Source organism: Muscardinus avellanarius, assembly GCF_963383645.1.
Source record: "Muscardinus avellanarius genome assembly, chromosome: 1".
Classification (NCBI taxonomy): domain Eukaryota; kingdom Metazoa; phylum Chordata; class Mammalia; order Rodentia; family Gliridae; genus Muscardinus; species Muscardinus avellanarius.
In genome coordinates this window covers 219,859,027-219,882,264 of record NC_137786.1, presented here as the reverse complement: position 1 = coordinate 219,882,264, position 23,238 = coordinate 219,859,027, and the positions used below count along the sequence as shown (strand labels likewise).

At 43.3% G+C, this 23,238-nt stretch overlaps 1 protein-coding gene across 3 annotated transcripts in view; it reads left to right on the top strand.

Annotated features, from left to right (window-relative positions):
* CKAP5 (cytoskeleton associated protein 5) overlaps window positions 1-19,303 on the top strand; it is a gene marked incomplete at its 3' end in the record, with an annotated part of 103,838 nt that extends 84,535 nt beyond the window's left edge. Inside the window, exons 35-43 of one of the 3 annotated variants that reach the window (XM_080696362.1) lie at window positions 7,446-7,625; window positions 9,057-9,244; window positions 10,317-10,392; window positions 11,612-11,800; window positions 11,893-12,030; window positions 13,321-13,404; window positions 13,497-13,656; window positions 18,808-18,896; window positions 19,058-19,303. In XM_080696362.1, the coding sequence (XP_080552488.1) occupies window positions 7,446-7,625; window positions 9,057-9,244; window positions 10,317-10,392; window positions 11,612-11,800; window positions 11,893-12,030; window positions 13,321-13,404; window positions 13,497-13,656; window positions 18,808-18,896; window positions 19,058-19,303 (1,350 nt within the window). Of the gene's footprint in view, window positions 1-7,445; window positions 7,626-9,056; window positions 9,245-10,316; window positions 10,393-11,611; window positions 11,801-11,892; window positions 12,031-13,320; window positions 13,405-13,496; window positions 13,657-18,744; window positions 18,897-19,057 lie in introns of all 3 variants that reach the window. The other 2 variants (XM_080696361.1, XM_080696363.1) reach the window with 2 other exon arrangements.
* Window positions 19,304-23,238: the final 3,935 nt, after the last annotated feature.

Genomic DNA, 23,238 nt, shown 5'->3' with positions numbered 1-23,238 from the left:
TACCTTCCCACCTCCCTACCCACCTCCCTCTACCAAAATGGTCTCACTGAGTTGCTGAGGCTGGCCTTGAACCTGCAGCCCTCTTGTCTCAGCCTCCCAAGTACTAGAATTACAGGCATGCATCACCATGCCCAGCTTCACTTTTTACAAAGAATGAATCAGTTACTACTGAAATTGCACAAACAAGCTGCTGACAAAACCACCCCCATTTGTGTTACTTAATTAAGATGTGTTACCAGAATGAGTAGGTGAAAACCACCAAGGAACTGAGTGACCGTGCAACCAACTTGCACGAGATAGGAAACCCCAGATCTATCATGGCTGAATATCTCTTTGACAGGCACACTCTGGGACAGACAGTGATGATAGAAGCTAAGCCTTAGGCTGACTTCTCCATAGCCATGGATTGGTTTCCAGGTCACCAAGGCAATGCATGCATGTTGTGGTTTCCTTTACCTTTCCTTTAAGTTGTACCAAAACATCCACTTTAGTTCTTTTCATTTGTATCATTCTTTAAATAAAGAAATTCCATCCCCATAAAAAATATTAAATTATCAGCAACAATTAGATACTTAGGAATAAATCAAGTGGTATATCTTAAAGAACACAAAATTGCAAAGCTTTATTAAATGACATTAGAGAATTTCTAGATACATACAAATATATTGTATTCAAGATTCAGGTTTAAAAGATGATAGTTCTCTATAAATTCAGTGCATTTTCAACAAAATCTCAATACTTTTTTTCTGCAATTTGACTATCTGATTCTAAATGTATATGGGAGACTAAAGGGCCTAAGAAGTAGTCTTTTAAAAAACTGACACGAGAGAAGATTTATATCAAGTGATTACAAAGCCCCTGTTAATTCGCTGAAACAACAAAAGTTGCTTGGTAAATGATTAATCAGTAGATGGTGCTGGGACTAATTATTTTCTATGTGAACAACACTATAATTAGTTTGCTGTTTCCTACAGCAAAATATATTTCAGATGGACTAAAGACTTCAACGTGAGAAGCAAAATTTATACAACATCTTTAAATTCACAGTAGGCAAAGGTTTTTTTTAAGTAGACAAAAATTGCTTCTAGGCCTTTTGGCTAAGATCAAGTGTAGTATCTGTTCTTATCAGTTTAAATTAGACCAAAAAAACATAATGGAAATTTTTGAGCCAAGTGTGGTGGCACACACTTTGTAATCCCAGTACTTGGAAGCTGAGAGAGGAGGATAGGTCTGAGGACAGCTTCAACAGTGTAGCGAGACAACCTAGTGAGACTTTTTCAAACTGAAAAATAAAATAGGGCTGGGGGTATGGCTCAGAGGTAGAACTCCCCTGCGTCCAATTCCCAGTACCACAAAAAAAGAAAGAAAATTTTGCAATTGGACGTGGTGGTACACACCTTTAATACCAGTACTTGGGAGACTGAGACATGAGGATCACAGGTTCAAGACCAGCCTCAGCAACTTAGCGAGACTCAGCAACCAAATAAGACCCTGTTTCAAAACAAAATATAAGACAAAGGGTTAGGAGTGTAGTTCAGAGTTAAAATGCTGGATTTAATCCCAGTACCACATACATACAAACACACACACACACACACACACACACACACACACACACACACACATTCTTACTACATTAAAGCTTTTGAAAGCTGCATCAAGGCTGGGCATGGTGGCACATGCTTGTAATCCCAAAACTTAGGAGGCTGAGACAGGAGGTTGTGCAGGTTCGAAGCCAGCCTCAGCTACTCAGTGAGGCTTTCAGCAACTTAGCAGCTGTTTCCAAATAAAATATAAAATAGGTCTGGGTGTATAGCCCGGAAGTAGAAAGCCCCTAGGTTCCATCCCAGTATCACAAAAAAAAAAAAAAAACTGCATCAAAGTAAAGTAATGGCGCACACTTGTAACCTCAGCATTCTAGAGGCAGAGACTGGAGGATCACCATTCGGGAGCAGCCTCAGCTACTAAGCGAGGTCCTTTGCAACTCAGTGAGACCCTGTTTCAAAAATAAAAGGACTAAGCTGGGCGTGGAGGCGCACACTTGTAATCCCCGCACTTGGGAGGCAGAAACAGGAAGATCGCGCAGGTTCGAAGCCAGCCGCGCGTGCTGGCTTAGGAGACCCTGTTTCCAAATGAAAATTTAAAAATAGGTCTGGGAGTGTAGCCCAGGGGTAGAAGGGCTTCCAGGAACACCAGTACCACCAAAAAAATAAATAAATAAAAATAAAAGGACTAAAAAATAGGGCTGGAGATGTAGCTCAGAGGTACAATGCCCCTGGGTTCCATCCCTAGTACCTCAAAACAAAAGTAAAGTGAAAGTACAAATTACATTTTAGCAGATGAAAATAAAGGAAATTAAATAACTTTATCAGCTCATCACAGTGGTATATACCTGTAATCCCAGTACTAATCTAGTGAGACCCTCAGTACCACAAAATAAATTTTATCAGTTCAGAGGTAAGAATAATGGTAATAATTAGTAGAAAAAAATGTAGTAACCCCTGTTAGAAAAATGTCATCTGGTGCTATAGATATCCTTTCATTTATTCTCTTCCCCCCCCCCCCGTGGTACTGGCGATGGAACCCAAGGGCATTCTATCTCCGAGCTACACCCCCAGCCCTACCTAGTGTGTGTGTGTGTGTGTGTGTGTGTGTGTGTGTGTGTGTGTGACAGACAGACAGACAGACACACACACACACACACACACACACACACACACACACACACACAGACTGGGGATGGAACCCAGGGGCCTTCTACCTCCAGGCTATACTCCCAGACCTATTTTATATTTTATTTGGAAACAGAGTCTCACTAAGTTGCTGAGAGCTTCACTCAGTAGCCAAGGCTGGCTTCGAACCTGTGTGATCCTCATGTCTCAGCCTCCCAAATGCAGGGATTACAAGCATGCGCCCCCATGCCTGGTTGTTTTTTATTTTGAAACAGGATCTCACTGAGTTGCAGAGTACCTCACTAAGTAGTTGAGGCTGTCCATGAACTGCGATCCTCCTGTCTCAGCCTCCCAAGTACTGGGATTACAAGCGTGTGCCACCACTCCTGGCTCTTTCATTTATTTGACAAACACATAGATGTGTATACTTGGGTGAAGGTACTAGGGATTGAAACCAGAGACATTCTACCTCTGAGCTACACCCCAGCCCTATTTTATTTTACTTGTTTTTATTTTGAAACAGGGTCTCATTATGTAATTTTTTGGGGGGGTGTCTGGGGTTGGAACCCAGGGACATTCAACCACCGAGCTACACCCCCTGCCCTATTTTTTATTCTTTATTTTGAAACAGGGTCTCACTAAGTAGCTGAGGCTGTCTGCCAACCATGATCCTCCAGTCTCAGCCTCCTGAAAGCTGGGATTACAAGCATGTACCACCATGCCTGGCTCATCACATCCTTGAAGGCCTCTCTTAAGTTGCTGAGGCTGGTTTTGAACCTGTGATCCTCCTGTCTCTCAGCCTTCCAAGTACTAGTGTTACAGATAGGTATGAACCACCTGGCCCACCTAAAAAAACAAACTAGGTTTAGTTAATACCTATTCACACATGGACTTTTACATTCGCTGCAAAGATAATTTTTCATATCTCCATTGAACATTTTTTTAATTAAGTCATATACCAGGCATGGTGGCACACACCTATAATCCTAGTACCTGGGAAGCTGAGACAGGAGAATTGCAGGTTCAAGGACTTTATTTCAAAACAAAAAGTCAAAAAAGGGCTAAGGGTATAGCTCAGAGGTAGAATGACTCTTGAGTTCAATCCCTGCTACCACAAATAATTAACTAATTAACTAAAACCTTAAAATGGAAAATATAAGTGATATAGTGGCCAAACTTTGTTGATAACCCAATAAAATTTTAAGTAAGTATTGGCTGCTTAGGATAATCCTTTAAGCAAAATAAATACAGATTGAAAGTGTAACTCAGTAGTACAGTACCTGTCTAGCATGTATGAGGCCTTGGGGTATTTTTTGTTGTTGTTGTTGTTGTCGTTGTTGTTGTTGGGGTTTTTTTTTTGGGGGGGGTGTATATGGTACTGGGGATGGACCCAGTGCCATTCTATCAAATTAAACCCTCAGCCCCATTTTATTTTTTATTTGGAAACAGGATCCCACAAAATTGATGAGAGTCTCACTACTTTCTGAGGCTGTCCTTGAATTTGCAACCTTCTTTTCTCAGCCTCCCAAGTATTGGGATTACAGGTGTGGGCCACCACATCTAGCTAGGTTAAGTTCCCAGCTCTGCTAAATAAATAAATAATCTACTAGTGGATAAGAAATCATTGATTGGAGTCAGGCATGGTGGCGCATGCTTGTAATCCCAGCATTTGGGAGGCTGAGACCGGAGGATCACGGTTTGCTAACAGCCTCAGCTACTACTTACTGAGGCCCTCTGCAACTTAGTGAGACCCTGTTTCAAAATAAAGAATTGAAATATAGGGCAGGGGGTGTAGCTCAGAGGTCGAATGCCCCTGGGTTCCATCCCCAGACCCGCAAAAAAAGAAAATCATTGATTGGGGGTGTAGCTCAGTGGTAGAGTACTTTCCTACCAAGCATGAGACCATGGATTCAATTCCTAGCTTCAATAAATAAATAAGTATTCTATTAGTGAATGAGAAATCATTTTGAGCCAGGCATTGTGGCACACACCTGTATTTCCAGTCCCAGGGGCATTCTATCACTCAGCTATACCCCTAGCCCTATTTTTTTTTTTTTATTCTTTATTTTGAAACAAAGTCTTACTAGGTTGCTGAGAGCCTCACTAAGTAGCTAAAGCTGGCTGGGAACATGCGATCCTCCTGTCTTTGCCTCCCAAGTACTGGGATTATAAGCGTACACCACCACGCCCAGCCCAAAAAGTATTTATGGTATGTAAAGTTATCAATACTAATTTCAATATTATGTATTGGGCATAACAGGGTGGCATATCAAGGGAAACACACCATTGCTATATGCATTTATGCCTCTATTTTTCAGAAACTTATGATGTGTAATTATAATGCACCATAAAAGTAAATAAAATTGATGTTTAAAAAAAAGGTATTTATAGGGCCAGGTGTGGTGGTGCACACTTGTAATTCCAGCATTTAGGAAGCTGAGACCGGTGGATCATGTTTCGCGGATAGACTCAGCTACTTTTGTGAGGCCCTTCCCAACTCAATGAGACCCTGTTCCAAAAATTTTTTAAAAAGACTAAAAAATAGGGCTGGCTGGGGTTGTAGCTCAGAGGTACACTGCCCCTGGGTTCTATCCCCAATACTGGAAAAAAAAAAGTATATTCTATACCATTATGTGAAAATGTTTATACAAAGATTTTTGTGTAACATAATAGTATACAAATAGCCAAAAAGGAAACACTGAAAGTTCATCAGTAAAGAATGATTGAATTAGTTTTGGTTCCTGCATATGTGGGTTGTTGCTAGCTCTAAAAATATTATTCAAACCCAGGCATGGTGGCACAAGTTTGTAATCCCAGAGTTTGGGAAGCTGACACAGGGGAATCATGGTTTGAAGAGAGCCTCAGCTACTTAGTGAGGCCCTCTGCAACTCAGTGAGACCCTGTTTCAAAATAAAGAATAAAATAAAAAATAGGGCTGTGGTTGTAGCTAGAAGGTAGAACCCCTGGGTTCCATCCCCAGTACCGGGGGGAAAAAATTATATATATATAATTCTTCATCTGGGAATGGTAACACACGCCTATAATCCCTGTCATTGGGAGGCTGAGATAGGAAAATGGCAGGTTTGAGGCTAACCTCAGCAACTTAGTAATAGATCAATGAAAGTAGGACCCTAGATTCCCCAACACTAGTGTTGGGTACCATTGATATTGTAATGTGTATAAATGATAATCTCACAGTTATGTAGTGTGATAGCCCTGTTCAAAAGGAAGGTTACTGAAGATCAGTCATTGGCTTGGAGTTTACATATGTAATAATAAAGATATTTTTCTGTGCTTAACATGCATGAGACCCTGAGTTCAATCCCTAGTACCCCTCAGAAAAAATACACTAGAACAGAATGTGGAAAGACTTAAGTTTTTAGTTTGGACTGAGTTCCCTGAAATTTTTAAGTCTCACTTTTCTCATCTGGTAGTTTTTTCCCCAAGTACTGGGAATTGAACCCAAGACCTTGCACCACCACCCCCACCCCACCCCCCCAGTACTGGGGATGGAAGCCAGGGGCATTTTACCTCCGACATCCCCGGCCCTTTTCTTTTTAAACAGGATTTCATTGAGTTGCAAAGGACCTCACTAAGTAGCTGAGGCTGTCCATGAACCATGATTCTTCTGTTTTAGCCCTCCAAATGCTGGGATTACAACCCTCTTCTTTCTTTCTTTTCCTCTTTTTTTTTTTTTTTGGTGTGTGTTTGGTGGGGGGGTTACTGGAGATGGAACCCAGGAGCATTTTACCTCCAAACTACACCCCCAGCCCTATTTCTATTCTTAATTTTGAAACAGGGTTTCACTGAGTTGCAAAGGGCCTCACTAAATATTAGCTGAGGCTGTCCTCGAACCGTGATCCTCCCGTCTCAGCCTCCTAACTTCTGAAATTACAAGTATCCACCACCATGCCCGGCTCTTTCTTCATTTTTTAAATGGAGATATCAATATCAGCCCTATCTAAAGAACCTAAAAAACACTCTTTTTAATAAATTGAGCCGTGTGTGTGTGTGTGTGTGTGTGTGTGTGTGTGTGTGTGTGTGTGTGTGTGACTAGAGATTGAACCCAAGAGTATTCTACCTCCAGACTATGGTCCCCAGCCCTAATTTGTTTTTTAATTGGAAACAGGCTCTAAGTTGCTGAGATCCTCACTAAGGGGCTGAGGCTGACTTCAAACCTGCAATCTTTCTGTCTCAGCCTTCCAAGAACTGGGATTATAGGCGTGTCCTGCCATGCCTCAACATACTTATTTTGAAACAGGGTCTCACTAAATTGCTGAGAGTCTAGCTAAATTGCTGAGGTTGAGCTAGGCATGGTGGCACACACATTTAGGAGGCTGAGACTGAAGGATCACAGTTCGCGTGCAGCCCCAGCTACTTAATGTCAAATAATTTAATCACTAAAGATGATTTAATTTATGTGTAAAGTTACTGGGTTTTTTCAAGATAAGATTTTTGGAAACACTTTGCTAATAAATATTCTTGGAGACTGGGTGTGGTGGCACATACTTAAAATCCCAGCATTTGGGAGGCAGAGACCAGAGGATCACGGTTCGTGGACAAGCCTCAGCTACTTAGCGAGGCCCTTCACAACTCAATGAAACCCTGTTTCAGAAACTAAAATGACTAAAAAATAGGGGTAGAATGTCCGTGGGTTCCATCCCCAGTACTGCAATACATACGTACATACTTACTCTTGGAAGTCCCATACAATGTCTTTCTACTACTCAGTAATTAAGCTTGGAAAATACATCTTGGAATTTTTATTTTCAGATCGATGAGGTCCTGAGACAGGAAGACAAAGCTGAAGCTATGTCTGGCCACATTGATCAGTTCCTGATAGCCACCTTCATGCAGCTAAGACTCATCTATAACACCCACATGGCTGATGAGAAGTTGGAGAAGGACGAGATTATCAAGTTGTATAGCTGTATCATTGGCAACATGATTTCGGTAAGGCACCTCTACAGATCTGGTGCTTCCCTTTGAAGTCAGGCCAGAATCAGTACAGGTGTTTTGATGAGTTCTAGAGCACTTGGAACTTTCCATACATCATCTGGCAAACTGCTGACTGCTTCCGCTGGATGCTGTAGTACAGCTCCAGCTTACCTTGTTAGAGTTAATGTGGCATGCTTACCTGCTACCTAGAATTCTGCTTCCTGCTAGTTTCTTCATCAGGCATGGGAGGCCCTGTTTGGCTTTTCAGAGATATATGTGCTCATATTAAAAATAGTATTAAAGCCGGGCGTGGTGGCACACACTTGTAATCCAGCATTCGGGAGGCTGAGACCAGAGGATCGCGGTTCACGGACAGCCTCAGCTACTACTTAGTGAGGCCCTCTGCAACCTAGTGAGACCCTGTTTCAATTATAAAGAATAAAAAATAGGGCAGGGGGTGTAGCTCGGGGGTCGAGTGCCCCTGGGTTCCATCCCCAGACCCGCAAAAAAAAAAAAAAAAAAAAAAAATAGTATTAAAATGAGCTGGGCGTAGTGGCTTATGCTTGTAATTCTAGCATTTGGGAGGCTGAGACAGGAGGATCGAGGTTCACAGCCAGCCTCAGCTTAGTGAGGCCTTTTGCAACTCAGTGAGACCCTGTTTCAAATAAAGAATAAAAAATAGGACAAGGTGTAGCTTGAATGTAGGATCCCCCTGGGTTCCATCCCCATTACCATAAAAAAAAAATTATTAAATAGAAAGGAAGCACACATTGATGACGCCTTAGGCTTCATTGGGCTATTACTAAAGATTCCAGTGTTTCCATGTTAAGGTTTTTTTTTATTTTGAAATGTGTTAAAGTTGATTTAATCAGTGACTTAATCGTAAAAAAAAAAAAAGAGAGAGAGAGAGAGAGAGTCCTTTTAGTTGTTGATGCACTTGGCGGTTTACTAACCTCCTTTGCTTTTTTTTTTTTTTTTTTTTTTCCTGGTACTGGGGCATTCTACCTCCAAGCTATACCCCCAGCCTATTTTTTATTCTTTATTTTAAAACTGGGTCTCACTGAGTTACAGAGGGCCTCACTAAGTAGCTGAGGTTGGCTGCAAACCTGTATCCTCCTGTCTCCGCCTCCCAAATGCTGGGATTACAAGCGTGCACCACTACGCTCAACTATCTTTTGCATTTTAAAATTCATTTTCACCAGATGTGGTGCTCCACGCTTGTAATCCCAGTACTTGGGAGGCTGAGACAGGAGAATCACAGATGTTCGGCCAGCCTCAGCTACTTAGTGAGGCCCTGTGTGACTTAGACCCTGTGTCCAAATAAAGAATAAAATAGGGCTGAGAGTGTAGCTTGGAGGTAGAATGCCCTGGGTTCCATCTCCAGCACTCCATATATTGTTCCATATATTGAGTTTTAACCTACCTGACACAGTCGGGACTGGGCAGCTGTTTCAGATAGAGAGCCTGGCCCGGGAGGCCTCCACTGGAGTGCTGAAAGACCTGATGCATGGCCTCATCACCTTAATGCTGGACTCTCGGATTGAAGATCTGGAGGAAGGACAACAGGTGATCCGCTCTGTGAACCTCTTGGTGGTGAAGGTTCTGGAGAAGTCAGACCAGACCAACATCCTGAGGTATATTTGTGGTAGATCCTAGAACACCTTCTCTTTTGTATATACATAGATATCAGAAAGTCACTACATCACTTTTCTTTTTTTTTTTTTTTTTTTTGTGTGTGTGTGTGTGTGTGTGTGTGTGTGTGTGTGTGTGGTACTAGAGGTAGAACCCAGAGGCTTTCTACCTCCGGGCTATACTCCCAGACCTATTTTATATTTTATTTGGAAACAGGGTCTCACTAAGTTGCTGAGAGCCTCACTAAGTAGCTGAGGTTGGCTTCGAACCTGTGCAATTCTCCTGTCTCAGCCTCCCAAGCGCTGGGATTACAAGCATGCGCCACCACGTTCGGCTACTACATCACTTTTCTGAGAAGTTGATTTATTACTCTTCCACATGGACCAAAAGGTATTCTAGCAACAACCCAATAAGCCAAAACTGAGTTTTCTAGAACAGGACTTTGTGTAAGTCATATCTTCTAACATGTACATATCAATGACAAGAAAAATAGTGACAAACTTTACCATTTATCAAGTGGTGAAAGCTTAAATGATGTTTGTTTCACTGGGCGTGGTGGCGCGCTTGTAATCCCAGAATTTGGGAGGCTGAGACAGGAGGATCACAGCCTCAGGTACTTAATGAGGCCCTCTGCAACACAGTGAGACCCTATTTCAAAAAAAAGAATAAAAAATAGGGCTGGAGCCAGGCATGGTGGCACACGCTTGTAATCCCCATGCTTGGGAGGCAGAGACAGGAAGATCACGCGGGTTTGAAGCCAGCCTCACTGGCTTAAGAGACCTTGTTTCCAAATAAAGTATAAAAAAATAGGTCTGGGAGTGTAGCCCGGAGGTAGAAGGGTTCCATCCCCAGTACAAAAATAATAATAATAATTAGAGGGCTGGGGGTGTAGCTCAGAGGTAAAAACCCCCCTGGACTCCATCCCCAGTACTATGTTTAATAACTGACAGGTAATTGAAAACAGTTCCTGATCTTGAGCTCTCAATTTATTAGATGGACATAGTCCCAGTTGACTATTAATTAGTGACTTCAGTTGAAATTTATTAATGCTATTGTGTTGGTTTGTTTTTCTAGTGCACTACTTGTTTTACTCCAAGACAGCCTGCTAGCAACAGCCAGTTCTCCCAAATTCTCAGAACTTGTTATGAAGGTAAAGTTGAAATAATCTGACCTCCCTCCCTCCCTCTTTTTCTTTCTGTTTTTGTTCTAGGATTGAACCTAGAGGCATTCTGCCTCAACCTATACTCGCAGCCCTTTTTATTTTTTATTTTGTTTGTTTGTTTGTTGTGGTACTACAGATTGAACCCAGAGGCATTCTGCTCTGAGCTATACCCCACACCCCTATTTTTTATTATTTATTTTGAAACAGGATCTCACTAAGTTTTGGAGGGCCTTAATAGGTAGCCAAGGGTACCCACAAACATTCGATCCTCCTGTCTCCACCTCCCAAGTATTGGGATTACAGTCATGTGCTACAATGCACAGCTTAATCTCTTTTTTTTTCTAATATAGTCACTTTGTTAAAGTGTAGGAAAAGAGAAATTTAGCTCAAATAAGTCAAGATACATCTGAGAAAACATAATTGATCTTCAGTTTTTTCCTTCTTCCAATTTTCTTTCTTTCTTTCTTTCTTTCTTTCTTTCTTTATTTATTTATTTATTTATTTTGTGTGTGTGTGTATATATGTGTGTAAGTGGTACTGGGAATTGAACCCAAGGCCACTCTACCTCCATTCTATGCTCCCGGCCTTTTTATTTTTTTATTTTCAAACAAGGTCTCTTCTAAGTTGCTGAGAGTCCTAAGTTTTGGAAGCTGACCTCAAACCTGTTATCTTCCAATCTTAGCCTCCCAAGTCTTGGGATCATAGGCATGCACCACTATGCCTGGCTAAAAATTTTCTTTTTTGGAAAAAGATACATACATACGGCCCTATAATAGTTGAGTCTCTTGCGTGGAAGACTCTAGATGAGCACATCGATAGCATTGTAATTCTATTATTGCACTGAATGGTGTGATATATTTGTCTCCTTGGGTTAGAGTTAGTTAAGCAATCCAAATCACTCTTTTTTCAGGTGTCAGGAAATCCTAGACAGAATTCAACATTTTCACAATATCAAATGATAGTCCCTATCTCAGGAGTGGGAGGGAAGAGTTGAGGTAAAACAAGTAGATATATGACTTGTCACACTTTTGTTGGTTACCTGGTCAGAGTGATTATAAATTTATGTTTTAGAAGCTGTATATGAAGGATATGATCCATATTTATAACTCTGACCATCTTTTAGAAGTGAACCCTGAGCTTGGGAAAGATGAATGGTGACAAATTACCTCCATTCTTCGGTCACTCCTAACTTTTTTTTTTCCAATAGTGTCTCTGGAGAATGGTTCGACTATTGCCCGACACCATCAATAGCATTAACCTTGACAGAATTCTTCTGGACATCCACATTTTCATGAAGGTCTTCCCCAAAGAAAAACTGAAGCAATGCAAAAGTGAATTTCCTATAAGGACCCTAAAGACCCTGCTGCACACCTTATGCAAATTAAAAGGACCCAAGGTGAGTGAGAACAGCTGCTGGTCTCTGAAGGAGCTTTGAGAGCACATCACGGAAAGAACATGGCTAACATGTGAATGTGTTGTTTCTCCAAGATCCTGGACCACCTCACGATGATTGATAACAAGAACGAGTCTGAGCTGGAGGCACACCTCTGCCGGATGATGAAGCACAGTATGGACCAGACTGGGAGCAAGTCTGATAAGGAAACAGAAAAAGGAGCATCTCGAATTGTGAGTAGCCCAACTTTAAAAGATCAAGGGGATGAGCCGGGCATGGTGGTGCACACTTGTAATCCCAGCGTGTGGGAGGCTGAGACAGGAGGATTGCGGTTTGCTAACAGCCTCAGTTACTTAGTGAGGCCCTCTGCAACTTAGTGAGGCTCTGTTTCAAAATAAAAAGAATAAAAAATTGGCCAGGGGGTGTAGCTGGGAGGTCGAATGCCCCTGGGTTCCATCCCCAGACCCATAAATAAATAAACAAACCAAGGGGATAGATATCAAAATAAAAAGAATAAAAAATTGGCCAGGGGGTGTAGCTGGGAGGTCGAATTCCCCTGGGTTCCATCCCCAGACCCATAAATAAATAAATAGATAGACAGACAGACAGACAGACCAGCCAAGGGGGATAGATGAGGTTTCACTGGAGGAGCCATGCTCTAATATGTAGGTCACCTAGAGATTTGTTGTTGTTATTGTTGTTACTGGAATTTGAACCCAGAGGCATTCTACCTTTGAGTTATACCTCTATCCCTATTTGTGTGTGTGTGTAGGGGGGTGGGGGGTTGCTGGGTATTGAATCCAAAGGTGTTCTACCTGAGCTATACCCCCAGCCCTATTTTATTTTTTATTTGGAGACAGGGTCTTGCTAAGTTGACACAGCCTCACTGAGTTGCTGAGGCTGGCTTCAAACTTACAGTCCTCCTGTCTTAACCTTCTAAGTACTGAATAACAAATGTTTGCCACCATGCCTGGCTTTGTTTTTTATAATTTTTTATTTTGAAGCAGTCTTGCTAAGTTGCTGAGGCGAGCCTCAAACCTGCAGTCCTTCTGTTTCAGCTTCCCAGTTACTGGGATTATAGGCGTGCACCACTCACCCACCTGGAGATTGATGGCCCAAGGTGACAACTCAGGGATTGGTTTAATTAGTCTCCTGCTGGAATGCTATAACCATTTCTACCTTGAAATTTTTAAATATAAACTAATAACTATGTGCTTTTTTGTCTCTAAGAGAGGTTTCTATGCCTCTGCCCAAGATAGTGCTCACTACATAAATGCACTGTGCACTCTGTTTAACTGGGGAGGAATGGGACAGTCCGCATTGAGGTGGACACTGGAGATGAGAGGCTACATAAGCCAGAACATTGTTTCTGCTACAGCTTTTGCAGTGCTGGCACTTCATTACCTGCAGGAGCATACCAATAAGGCCCAGATTTTGAAATATTTTCCGCTCATATTCCAACCATTGGTTTCTAATTAATAAGTTGAGTTTAACTAGGCCTTTTTTGTCTTTCAATTTTTCAGGATGAAAAAGCATCAAAGGCTAAAGTGAATGATTTCTTAGCTGAGATTTTCAAGAAGATAGGATCTAAAGAGAACACTAAAGAGGTAAGAATGAAAGAATTGAAGCATATTGGATCTGCTTTGTGGAAAGGGGCACTAACATCCATCCCTGCCTCTTCCCTTTTCTTGTTTGCCAGGGCCTAGCAGAGTTATATGAATATAAGAAGAAATATTCAGATGCTGACATTGAACCATTTCTGAAAAATTCCTCACAATTCTTCCAGAGCTATGTTGAAAGAGGCCTTCGGGTGATTGAGATGGAGAGGGAAGGCAAAGGCCGTATTCCCACTTCTACAGGTATGGTTTTCATACAGAACTTCAGGAGTAAACTCAACATGTCAAAAACTAAGCTCCTCATATTCCCACCAAACCTACTTCACTGGTACTCACCTCAATTTGGTTGCTGACAACTTTGTGCTTCTAGTTGGCTAGAACCAAAGTTTTTGGTGTTCTCTTCCTATCTGTCAAGAAATCCTTTTGGCTACACCTGTAAATCATGCGCAGGATCCACCCACATTGCTCCTCACCTTTACTCTGTCACCTTGGGAGGAAAAACATTCTCTGTCACCTGGACTCTAGCAGCAACTGCCCTTCTGCCTGGTATCCCTGCCTCCACTCTTGCTTCCCAGTATTTGTGTCCATACATGTCATTAGAATGAGTCCTCTCGAACATTCTCTAGAAGTCTGCACTCAGTGAAAGCCCAGAGATCTTGCATTGTCAGACCCCCTAAAACCTCTGGGACCTAATCTACAGCTCTCCAGCAACACAGATGGCATCTACCCAGGACCTTTGCACTGGCTCTCCTCCCCCTTACTCCACCCCCGTACTGGAGATTGAACCCTTGTGAGCACACAATCTACCACTCCAGCCAATATACTGGCTGTTCGTTCTTTCTTCCTTCCTTCCTTCCTTTCTTATTTTTTTATTTTGTATTTTGAAATGGGGTTTGCAAACCTCCTGTCTCAAGTTCCCTCATTCATTTATTTATTTATTTATTTGCTATACTGGGGATGGAACTCAGGCATTCTACCTCCAAGCTATACTCCTAGCCATATTTTTCATTCTTTATTTTGAAACAAGGTCTCACTGAGTTGCAAAGGATCTCACTAATTAGTAATACTACCATGCCTGGCTTCTTACTTTTCAATTTGAAACAGCATCTGAGTTACTGAATATTTCTGAGGCTGACCTCCAACCTGAGATCCTCCTGTCCCCAGTCTTCCAAGTACCAGGATTACAGGCATGCACCATCTTTTTTCTTTTTCTTCATCTTTATTTTTTGGTGGCACTGGGGATTAAACCCAGGGGCATTCTACCTCTGAGCTATACCTCCATCCCTATTTTATTTTTTATTTGGAAACAAGATCTCACTTAGTTGTGGGAATCCTAAATTACTGACGCTGGCTGCAAACTTGCAATATTCTTGTCTCAGTCTCCCAAGTACTGAAATTAAAAGCATGTGCCACCATGCCTGGTTTATTTTGTATTTTGAGACAGGGTCTATCTAAATTGCCAGGCTGATCTAGAGTTTGAGATCCTCCTGCTTTAGCCTCTCAAGTAGATGGAATTACAGGTATGTGCTACCAACCCTGGTTTGCATTGGCCATTTCTTTTTGGTATGTTTGGTACTGATGAACCAGGGGCATTCTACCTCTGAGCTACACTCCCAGCCCTATTTTATTTTTTTAAACAGGATCTCATTAAATTACTGGACACTGGCCTTAAATCTGCAATCATCCTATCTCGAATTATGGGCATTTGCTATCATGCCCAACCACACTATTTCTTTTTTTTTTTTTATTTTTTATGTTCAAAATGGTCTCATTGAGTTGTGAAGGGCCTCACTAAGTAGTAGCTAAAGCTGTCTGCAAATCGTGATCCATCTCTGCCTCCCGAATGCTGGGATTACAAATGTGTGCCGCCACGCCTGGCACAATTGCACTATTTCTTCTGTACATAGTACTCTTTCTAAGGTAGCCTTGTTACCTAGCTTCCTTCCTCTTTCAGATCTTTGTTTGGGTTCTACCGTCTCAGTGAAACCTTATCTAATACTTGCAACCTAGCCATGTGGTGGCACATGGCTGTAATCCCAGTACTTGGGAGTCTGAGACAGGAGGGATTGTAGGTTCGAGGATAGCCTCAACAGCTCAGTGAGACTCTCAGCCAGTTAGCAAGACCCGTTTTGGAGAAGAAGAAAAAACTTAAAGGAGGTTAGAGGTAGAATGCTTCTGGGTTCATTCCCCCAAGACGATAAAAATGTGGATGAACCAGGTGTGGTGTTGCATGCTTGTAATCCCAATATTTGGGAGGAGGAGGATCGCAGGTTCACAGCCAGCCTCAGCCCTTTGCAACTTAGTGAGACTCTGTTCCAAAAAATAAAGAATAAAAAATCAGACTGGGGTGTAGCTTGAAAGTAGAATGCCCCTGGGTTCATTCCCAGTAGAGCAAAGAAAGAATGAATGAATGAATAGGCCTGGGATGTAGCTCAAAGGTAGAATGCTCCTGGGTTCAATCCCACCCAGCACCACAGCACTTACCACCTCTAACATAACATATGATCTATTATGTTGATTGTTTAATGTCCGTCTCTCTCTGTTAGATTTTTTTTCCCCCCTGTACTGGGGATAGAACCCAGGGACAGTCTACCTCCAAGCTATACCACCAGCCCTATTTTTTAGTCTTTATTTGGAAACAGGGTCTCATTAGTAGCTCAGGCTGTCAACGAACCATGATCTTCCTATCTCAGCCTCCCAAATGTTGAGATTACAAGCATGCACCACCACACCTGGCTTCTGCTAGATTTTTTTTTTTTTTTTTTTTTTTTTTTTTTTTTTTTGGTGGTACTGGGGTTCCTGGAAGCCCTTCTATCTCCGGGCTCCCAGACCTATTTTTACATTTTTCTATTTGGAAACAGGGTCTCCTATGCCAGCGCATGCGCCTGGCTTCAAACCTGCGCGATCCTCCTGTCTCTGCCTCCCAAGTGCGGGGATTACAAGCATGCCCCACCTCGCCCGGCTTCTGCTAGAATTTTTAAAACACAGAGGGAGGATTCATATCTGCATATCTGCTTTGTTGCCTGGCACATAGTAGATACTCAGTTGATACTTGTTGTATGGTATAAATTAATTTATATTCTAAATTTAATCTAAGCCAGGCGTGGTGGCCCATGCTTGTAATCCCCACACTTGGGAGGCAGAGACAGGAGGATCGCACAGGTTCGAAGCCAGCCACATGCGCTGGTTTAGGAGATCCTGTTTCCAAATAAAAATGTAAAAATAGGTTAGGTCTGGGAGTGTAGCCCGGAGGTAGAAGGGCTTCCAGGAACCCCAGTACCACCAAAAAATAAATAAATAAATTTAATCTAAAATATTAGTGTTGAGATGGACATGGCGATGCATGCTCGTAATTCCAGTACTCGGGAGGCTGAGACAGGAGAATCGCACAGGTTCGAAGCCAGCCTTAGCTACATAGTGAGACCCTGTTTCCAAATACAATATAAAATAGTCTGGAAGTGTAGCCCAGAAGTAGAAGGCCCCTGGGTTCTATCCCCAGTACCACAAAAAAAATGTTAGTGCTCCCACAGGAAAAGGCCACTCTCAGAATTACCTGCTCACAGGATGTAGAGACAAAAGGAAGGCTTAGATTTCAGCTATGGAAAATACCTGTCACGGGCTTAAACCCAGGAAGGACAGACCCAAGTGCAAAATTCCTCTTGTAAACTGGGCACAGTGGTGCCCACCCATCATGTCAGTACTTGGGACATTGAGATAGGAGGATGGCAGGTTTAAGACCAGCCTCAGCAAAAGTAGCAAAAGAGACGGGGGGTGGGGAGCATATAGCTCAGAGGTAGAACATTCCTGGGTTCAATTCCCAGGACTAAAAAACCAAGTTTTTTTCTCCTCATTTTTACATTAAAGATTCCTTCTAAGCCAGGCACGTGGCACATGCTTGTAATCCCAGAACTTGGGAGGCTGAGACAGGAGGATCACACAGATTCAAAACCAGCCTCAGCTACTGAGTGAGGCTCTCAGCAACTTAGTGAGACCCTGTTTCCAAAGTAAAATATAAAATAAGTCTGGGAGTATAGCCCGGAGGTAGAAAAGCCCCTGGGTTCCACCCTCAGTGCCACCAAAAAAAAAAAAATTCCTTCTTCCCCAGAGTGACCTGTTTTACTTTTCTCTTTACCATAAGACAGTTTTTCCTCCTACTACTTTATCTTTTGCCAAAGTAATACATCTTTATTAAAATCAGGTTAGAGTTGTGTTTGTCGGTTTTCTGTGCTCAGGACTGAGCATAGGTCCTGCGCATGCTAAACACGTAATTGCCCCATCACTGAGCCACCTTAGCTCCAGGTCAGGTTTGTTTGGTATTGGAGATTGGACCCGGGGTGTCCTCCTCCCAGCAATTTGTTTTTTTTTTTTTTTTTTTTTTTTTTTTTTTTTTTTTTTTTGAAACAGGGTCTCACTTGGTTTAGAGTCTCACTAACTTGCTGAAACTCCTCAAACCTGAGGTCCTCCTGTACTATAATCCCAAGTACTGGGACTGCAAATATGCACTATTTATTTATTTATTTATTCGTTCATTTATTTTGTGGCACCAAGGATTGAAATCAGAGGCATTCTACGTCTGAGCTATACTCTAGCCGTATTTTGCTTTTATTTTGAAAAAGGGTCTCACTAAGTTGCCTCCCAAGCACTGGAATCACAGGCATGTGCTGCCACACTGGGCTAAATTAGGTTTTGTTTTTTGTTTTGTTTTTTGTGGCACTGGGGATTGAACCCAAAGGTATTCTACCTCTGAGCTACAGCACCAGCCCTATTTTATTTTTTTACTCTGAACCAAGGTCTTACTAAGTTACCTTGCACTGGCCTCCAACCTGAAATCTTCATTTCTCAGACTCCCATGTATTTGGGATTACAGGTTTGCGCCACCTGCCTGGCCATATCAATTCTTAAAGTTCTCGTGAAGCTTATCTTGTATATTTCAGACACACTTTATCACCAACTCCAGTTTAATCTTTTAAAGTATAGTGGGCAGTACTCAAACTTCCAGAAATTTTTTGGTGCTGAGGATAAAATCAGGGCCTTTTACATACTAACCACCTGCTGTAACACTGAGCTGCACCTCCAGCCCTAGAAATTTTTAATTCTCTTTAATCCCAGCATTTGGGAGCCTGAGACAGGAGGATCTGGGGTTATGGCCAGCCTTGGCTACTTAGGGAGACCCTTTGCAACTCAGTGAGACCCTGTTTAAAAATAAAGAATAAAAAATAAGGCTGGGGGTGTAGCTCAGAGGTAGAATGCCCAGTATCGGGGGGGGGGGGGGAGTGGTCTGGAAGTAGGTTATGCATTTATCTGAATATTCGTTCTATACTTCCTCTCTAGGCATCTCCCCTCAGATGGAGGTCACATGTGTGCCCACCCCCACAAGCACAGTGTCCTCCATAGGTAACACAAATGGAGAAGAGGTGGGACCATCTGTCTACTTGGAAAGGCTAAAAATCCTCAGACAGCGATGTGGTCTGGACAACACAAAGGTACTTCTCCTTCCCTTCTGTACAGGTCAAGGAGGGCAGTGACAAGCAGGTCAGGTGTAGGCTGGCGGAAGAGCCGGGGCTCAGCCTCGCGGCACACGGTTTCAGAACTGCATCTTGGCCTGCTCCCCCTGACCTGAGACTGTCTCGTCTTCTCTCAACAGCAGGATGACCGGCCTCCACTGACCTCCCTGCTCTCCAAGCCAGCAGTCCCTCCGGTGGCCTCTTCCACAGACATGCTCCACAGCAAGCTCTCCCAGCTTCGGGAGTCCCGGGAGCAGCACCAGCATTCAGACCTGGATTCTCACCAGACCCACTCCGCAGGAACCTTGACCTCCTCCTCCTCCTCCTCAACTAACATCGACGACTTGAAAAAGAGACTGGAGAGAATAAAAAGCAGTCGCAAATGAAGCTGCCTGTCCCCCAGCACCTTGCAGCTTTAGTTTACTAAACTAGAAGTCCTCATAGTGTGAAGTGGCCTCGGCAGGCCTAGTGTACACAAACTGGTTGTATGTATCAGACCGTGGACCGGAGGACAGGAGCAGTTGTAGCGCAAGTCTTGTACATACTCTGCTTCTCTCCATCAGCACTCGCCACTAGAAGACTGTCTGTGGATTAGGTTAGTGTACAGACTTGTAAACAGCTGTCCGCCTCAGCTCAGACTAGTTTCCATATCCTTTTTCTTTATTTTTAATTGCTCATTTGTAAAATTGTCCTAATCTTTCCTAGCTTTTAACTATTAGAAACTCTTTAATAGTTTTGAGTTTGTGAGCTCTTCTCCCTGTAGCCCTGAAGGGTCACTGTATTCTGTATGAATGCATGGCATGAGACAACTAATTTAAGAGTCTTTTATAAATAAAGTTTGCATTAACTATACCTGTTTCCCAAGATGTTCCATATCTGGGAGTGCAGGGCAGTTCTTTCCTGTAACTGGTGTTGGGACCAGCTGAGTCTATAGCCAGTTCGAGGAAGGCTCAGTGCTGCCTGTGGAGCTCAGGTACTGGGAGCTGTCCACTGTCCACACCTGCTCTCACGTGCAGCTCCTAGGGGAGCAGGGGGTCTCGTCCTTCCCTGCTTAGCGTTTTGTTGGCGTCCCTCCAGTCATCTCAGTGGTTCCAAGGGGCTCTTAGGCATCCTACCACTTTGCTGCCCAAATGCGCGTGAAATTGTGCCCAGGCCTTGGCTGGGCTACAGTAGCTCGCAGCCCACACTGGATCTGGGTTCATTTGGAATTGAGGAGCGCTTCGTCATTTCCTGCTGGTTATCTGAGTCTCTTGGTCCAAACTAACAGTTGTTTCACGCTTGATCTGGGTGAAGGCCAAAATATGAACTGAGAAATAGATTCTACAGGACCTCCCTCCATAGAAAAACTTCAGAACTAAGAGATTCTGGACTTAAGGGAAACTTAAGGCCATCATAAAGCTCAAAGCAACTTTCTCTTTTAGCCCACCTCCTACCCGCCTGATGTTCAAAACGTGAGGCCTTTGGAAAATGAATCTCCTGTGGCTTTCCATCACATGAATCATTGGCTACAGTCATCATTTTCAGGTGGCCCCTAGGCTGCCTGAAATTAATTTTGGTTTTCTCCCTTACAGGAGAAACACAGGAGTGGGAAAGTATTCACAGCAGGGAAGTTGGAGTTCTTTGCTGTGGTAGAAAGACATATTTGAAAAGTGGGTCTGCTTGAGTTCAGAATTGGCACAACTAATTTGAAATTACCAGTGCTTACAACACTAACAGCAATATTGGAGTGAAGCAGTCTGTGAGATGTGTGTGTCTTTATTTACAAGGAAGTCTGGGTATTACAGTTAATTCTTAATCACCTCCCCCTTGGTCTGGTTAAAGCTCTGGGTGGTAAAAATATATGAAGTTCACTGGGCATGGTAGTGCATGCCTGTAATCCTAGTACTTGGGAGGCTGAGACAGGAGGATCAAGGTTTGAGGTTAGCCTCAGCAACATAGTGATACTATCAGCAACCTAGCAAGACCCTATTTCAAAACAAAAAATAAAAAGGCTGGGGGTGTAGCTTGGAGGTATGCCCCTGGGTTCAATTCCCAGTACCACAAAAAAAAAAAAAGAAAAAATATAGGAAGCTCACTTCCTCTGAGAGGGGGGGGCGGGAGAGAGGGAGAGAGAGAGAGTGAGCGTGCGTGCACACGTGTGCTGGGGACTAAACCAGCTATACCTCAGCCCTATTTTACTGTTTTCATTTGGAAATGGGGTCCCTGGGTTGTGGAAGCCTCGCTAAGTTGCCAAGGCTGGCTTCGAACCTACAATCCTCCTGTCTCAGCCTTCCAAGTACTGGGATTATAGGCATGAGCCACTGCACCTGGCTTCCCTGCTTTCTTGTTGCTGTTGTCGTTTGAGATAGTTCTCATTATCATGCCCAGGTATGACCCTGAACTCTTCATCCTCCTGCATCAGCCCGCAGTAGCTAAAATTCCAGGCATGCACCACTACACCCAGTTTACCCTGCTTTCTAATCATCCAGAACCAAATAATGAGGGCAAGGGACACTGTCCTAAATCTGTTCTCTTGTGTATTAAGATATGAAGGAAAACGAATGAGGGGAGAAGGCTAAAGATGACTACCTTAGGTTCCTTCCCGCTTTCATCATGTATGTTAGTTGAAGATCCTAGGCCAAGAATGGTAACCATGTGGCGTCCGTGTTCTACTCCCCTGTCCTATACCCAGGACAGACAGACATTCAGTCCTTTCAACACAGTCCCCCAGCTAGTCTCAATGCAAAGAGCTGGCACATATGTCCTTGGCTGTGGTGCTTCCTGAGTCTCTAGTAGGAATAGTGCCAGAGCGCTGTGTTCCTCGGAACTTGGTGGAGGTACGGGGAAGGGCCACAGTAAGTCAGCCATGCTTCATCCCACACAGGGACCTCTGCCAACAGTGTCCTCAAAGGATATGCTCTGAAAGGGCATCTTTAAAGCCCTCTGGTAGCCGGGCGTGGTGGCGCACGCTTGTAATACCAGCATTTGGGAGGTGGAGACCAGAGAATCGCTGGTTCACGGACAGCCTCGGCTATTTAGTGAGGCCCTTCGTAATTCAGCAAGACCCTGTTTCAAAAAAAATAGGACTGGGGGGGGTAGCTCAGAGAGAATGCCCCTGGGTTCCACCCCCAGTACCGAAAAAATAAATATGCCTGTGATCCCAGTACTTCAGAGGCTGGGACAGGAAGATGGCGGGATTGAGACCAGTCTCAGCAATTTAGCAAGTCCCTATTGCAAAACAAAAAACAAGGCCTGGAGATGCAGCCTGGAGGTAGAGTGGTTCAATCCCCACTACCAATAAAATACAAGTCCTATGATTCAAGATTTTTAAATTTCACCAAACCCTTGGCAAATCCACCTAAATACCCCTTAGACCTTACTTCCTGGAAAAACAAATTGCTATAATGTGTTAGCCCGTGTGAGGAGAATTCTAGGAAGCAACAACCCTGATGGGCTATTTGTGGGGGCCAGAGGAGGGAGGAAGTAAGCAGCAGAGGAACTTTGAACACACCAGTCCAGACGTCTATCCAGTCCAGTTGCCACCAGCAGTGGGATGCAGGCAGCAGTGGCTATGGAGAGCTCCACCAGCACCAGGCCAGTACACTGTGTGTACTTGAATCTTCGTAGTTTTGTGGGGTTTTTTGTTAGTTTGTTTTTTGTTTTGGGGGGGTTTTTGTGGGGGGTTTTGGTTTTTTGGGGGGTTTTTTGGTGGTACTGGAGTTCCTGGAAACCCCTCCCCAGACCTATTTTATACTTTTTTTTTTTTTTGGAAACGGGTCTACCTTTAAGCCAGCAAGGCTGGCTTCGAACCTGCGCAAACCTCCTGTCTCCACCTCCCAAGCGCGGGGATTACAAGTGTGCGCCACCACACCCGGCATTAGTCTGGTGTTATTAACACATCTTTTTTTTTTTTTGGTGTGTGTGTGTGTGTGTGTGTGTGTGTGTGTGTGTGTGTGTGTATGGTATTGGGAGTGGAACTCAGGTGCTTTCTACCTCCAGGCTATACTCCCAGACCTATTTTATACTTTATTTGAAAACAGAGTCTAAGTAGCTGAGGCTGGCTTCGAACCTGTGCGGTCCTCCTGTCTCAGCCTCCCAAGTGCTGGGATTACAAGGGCGTGCCACCAAGCCCAGCTTCTAAACACATCTTTTCAAATACGAAGAAAGGCTCAGGGAAGTCCAGTGACTTGACCGTGGTTACTTCTAACATTGGGGCCAGTCATGCGAGGGGCCTGTGCTCCTTGCCACTGCTCCCCATAGAACTCTGAGATGAAGGCATTTTTAAATACTGAGTCTCTTGGGGCTTACATCTACCTTTAATGACACAAGGTAGGATGTAGGG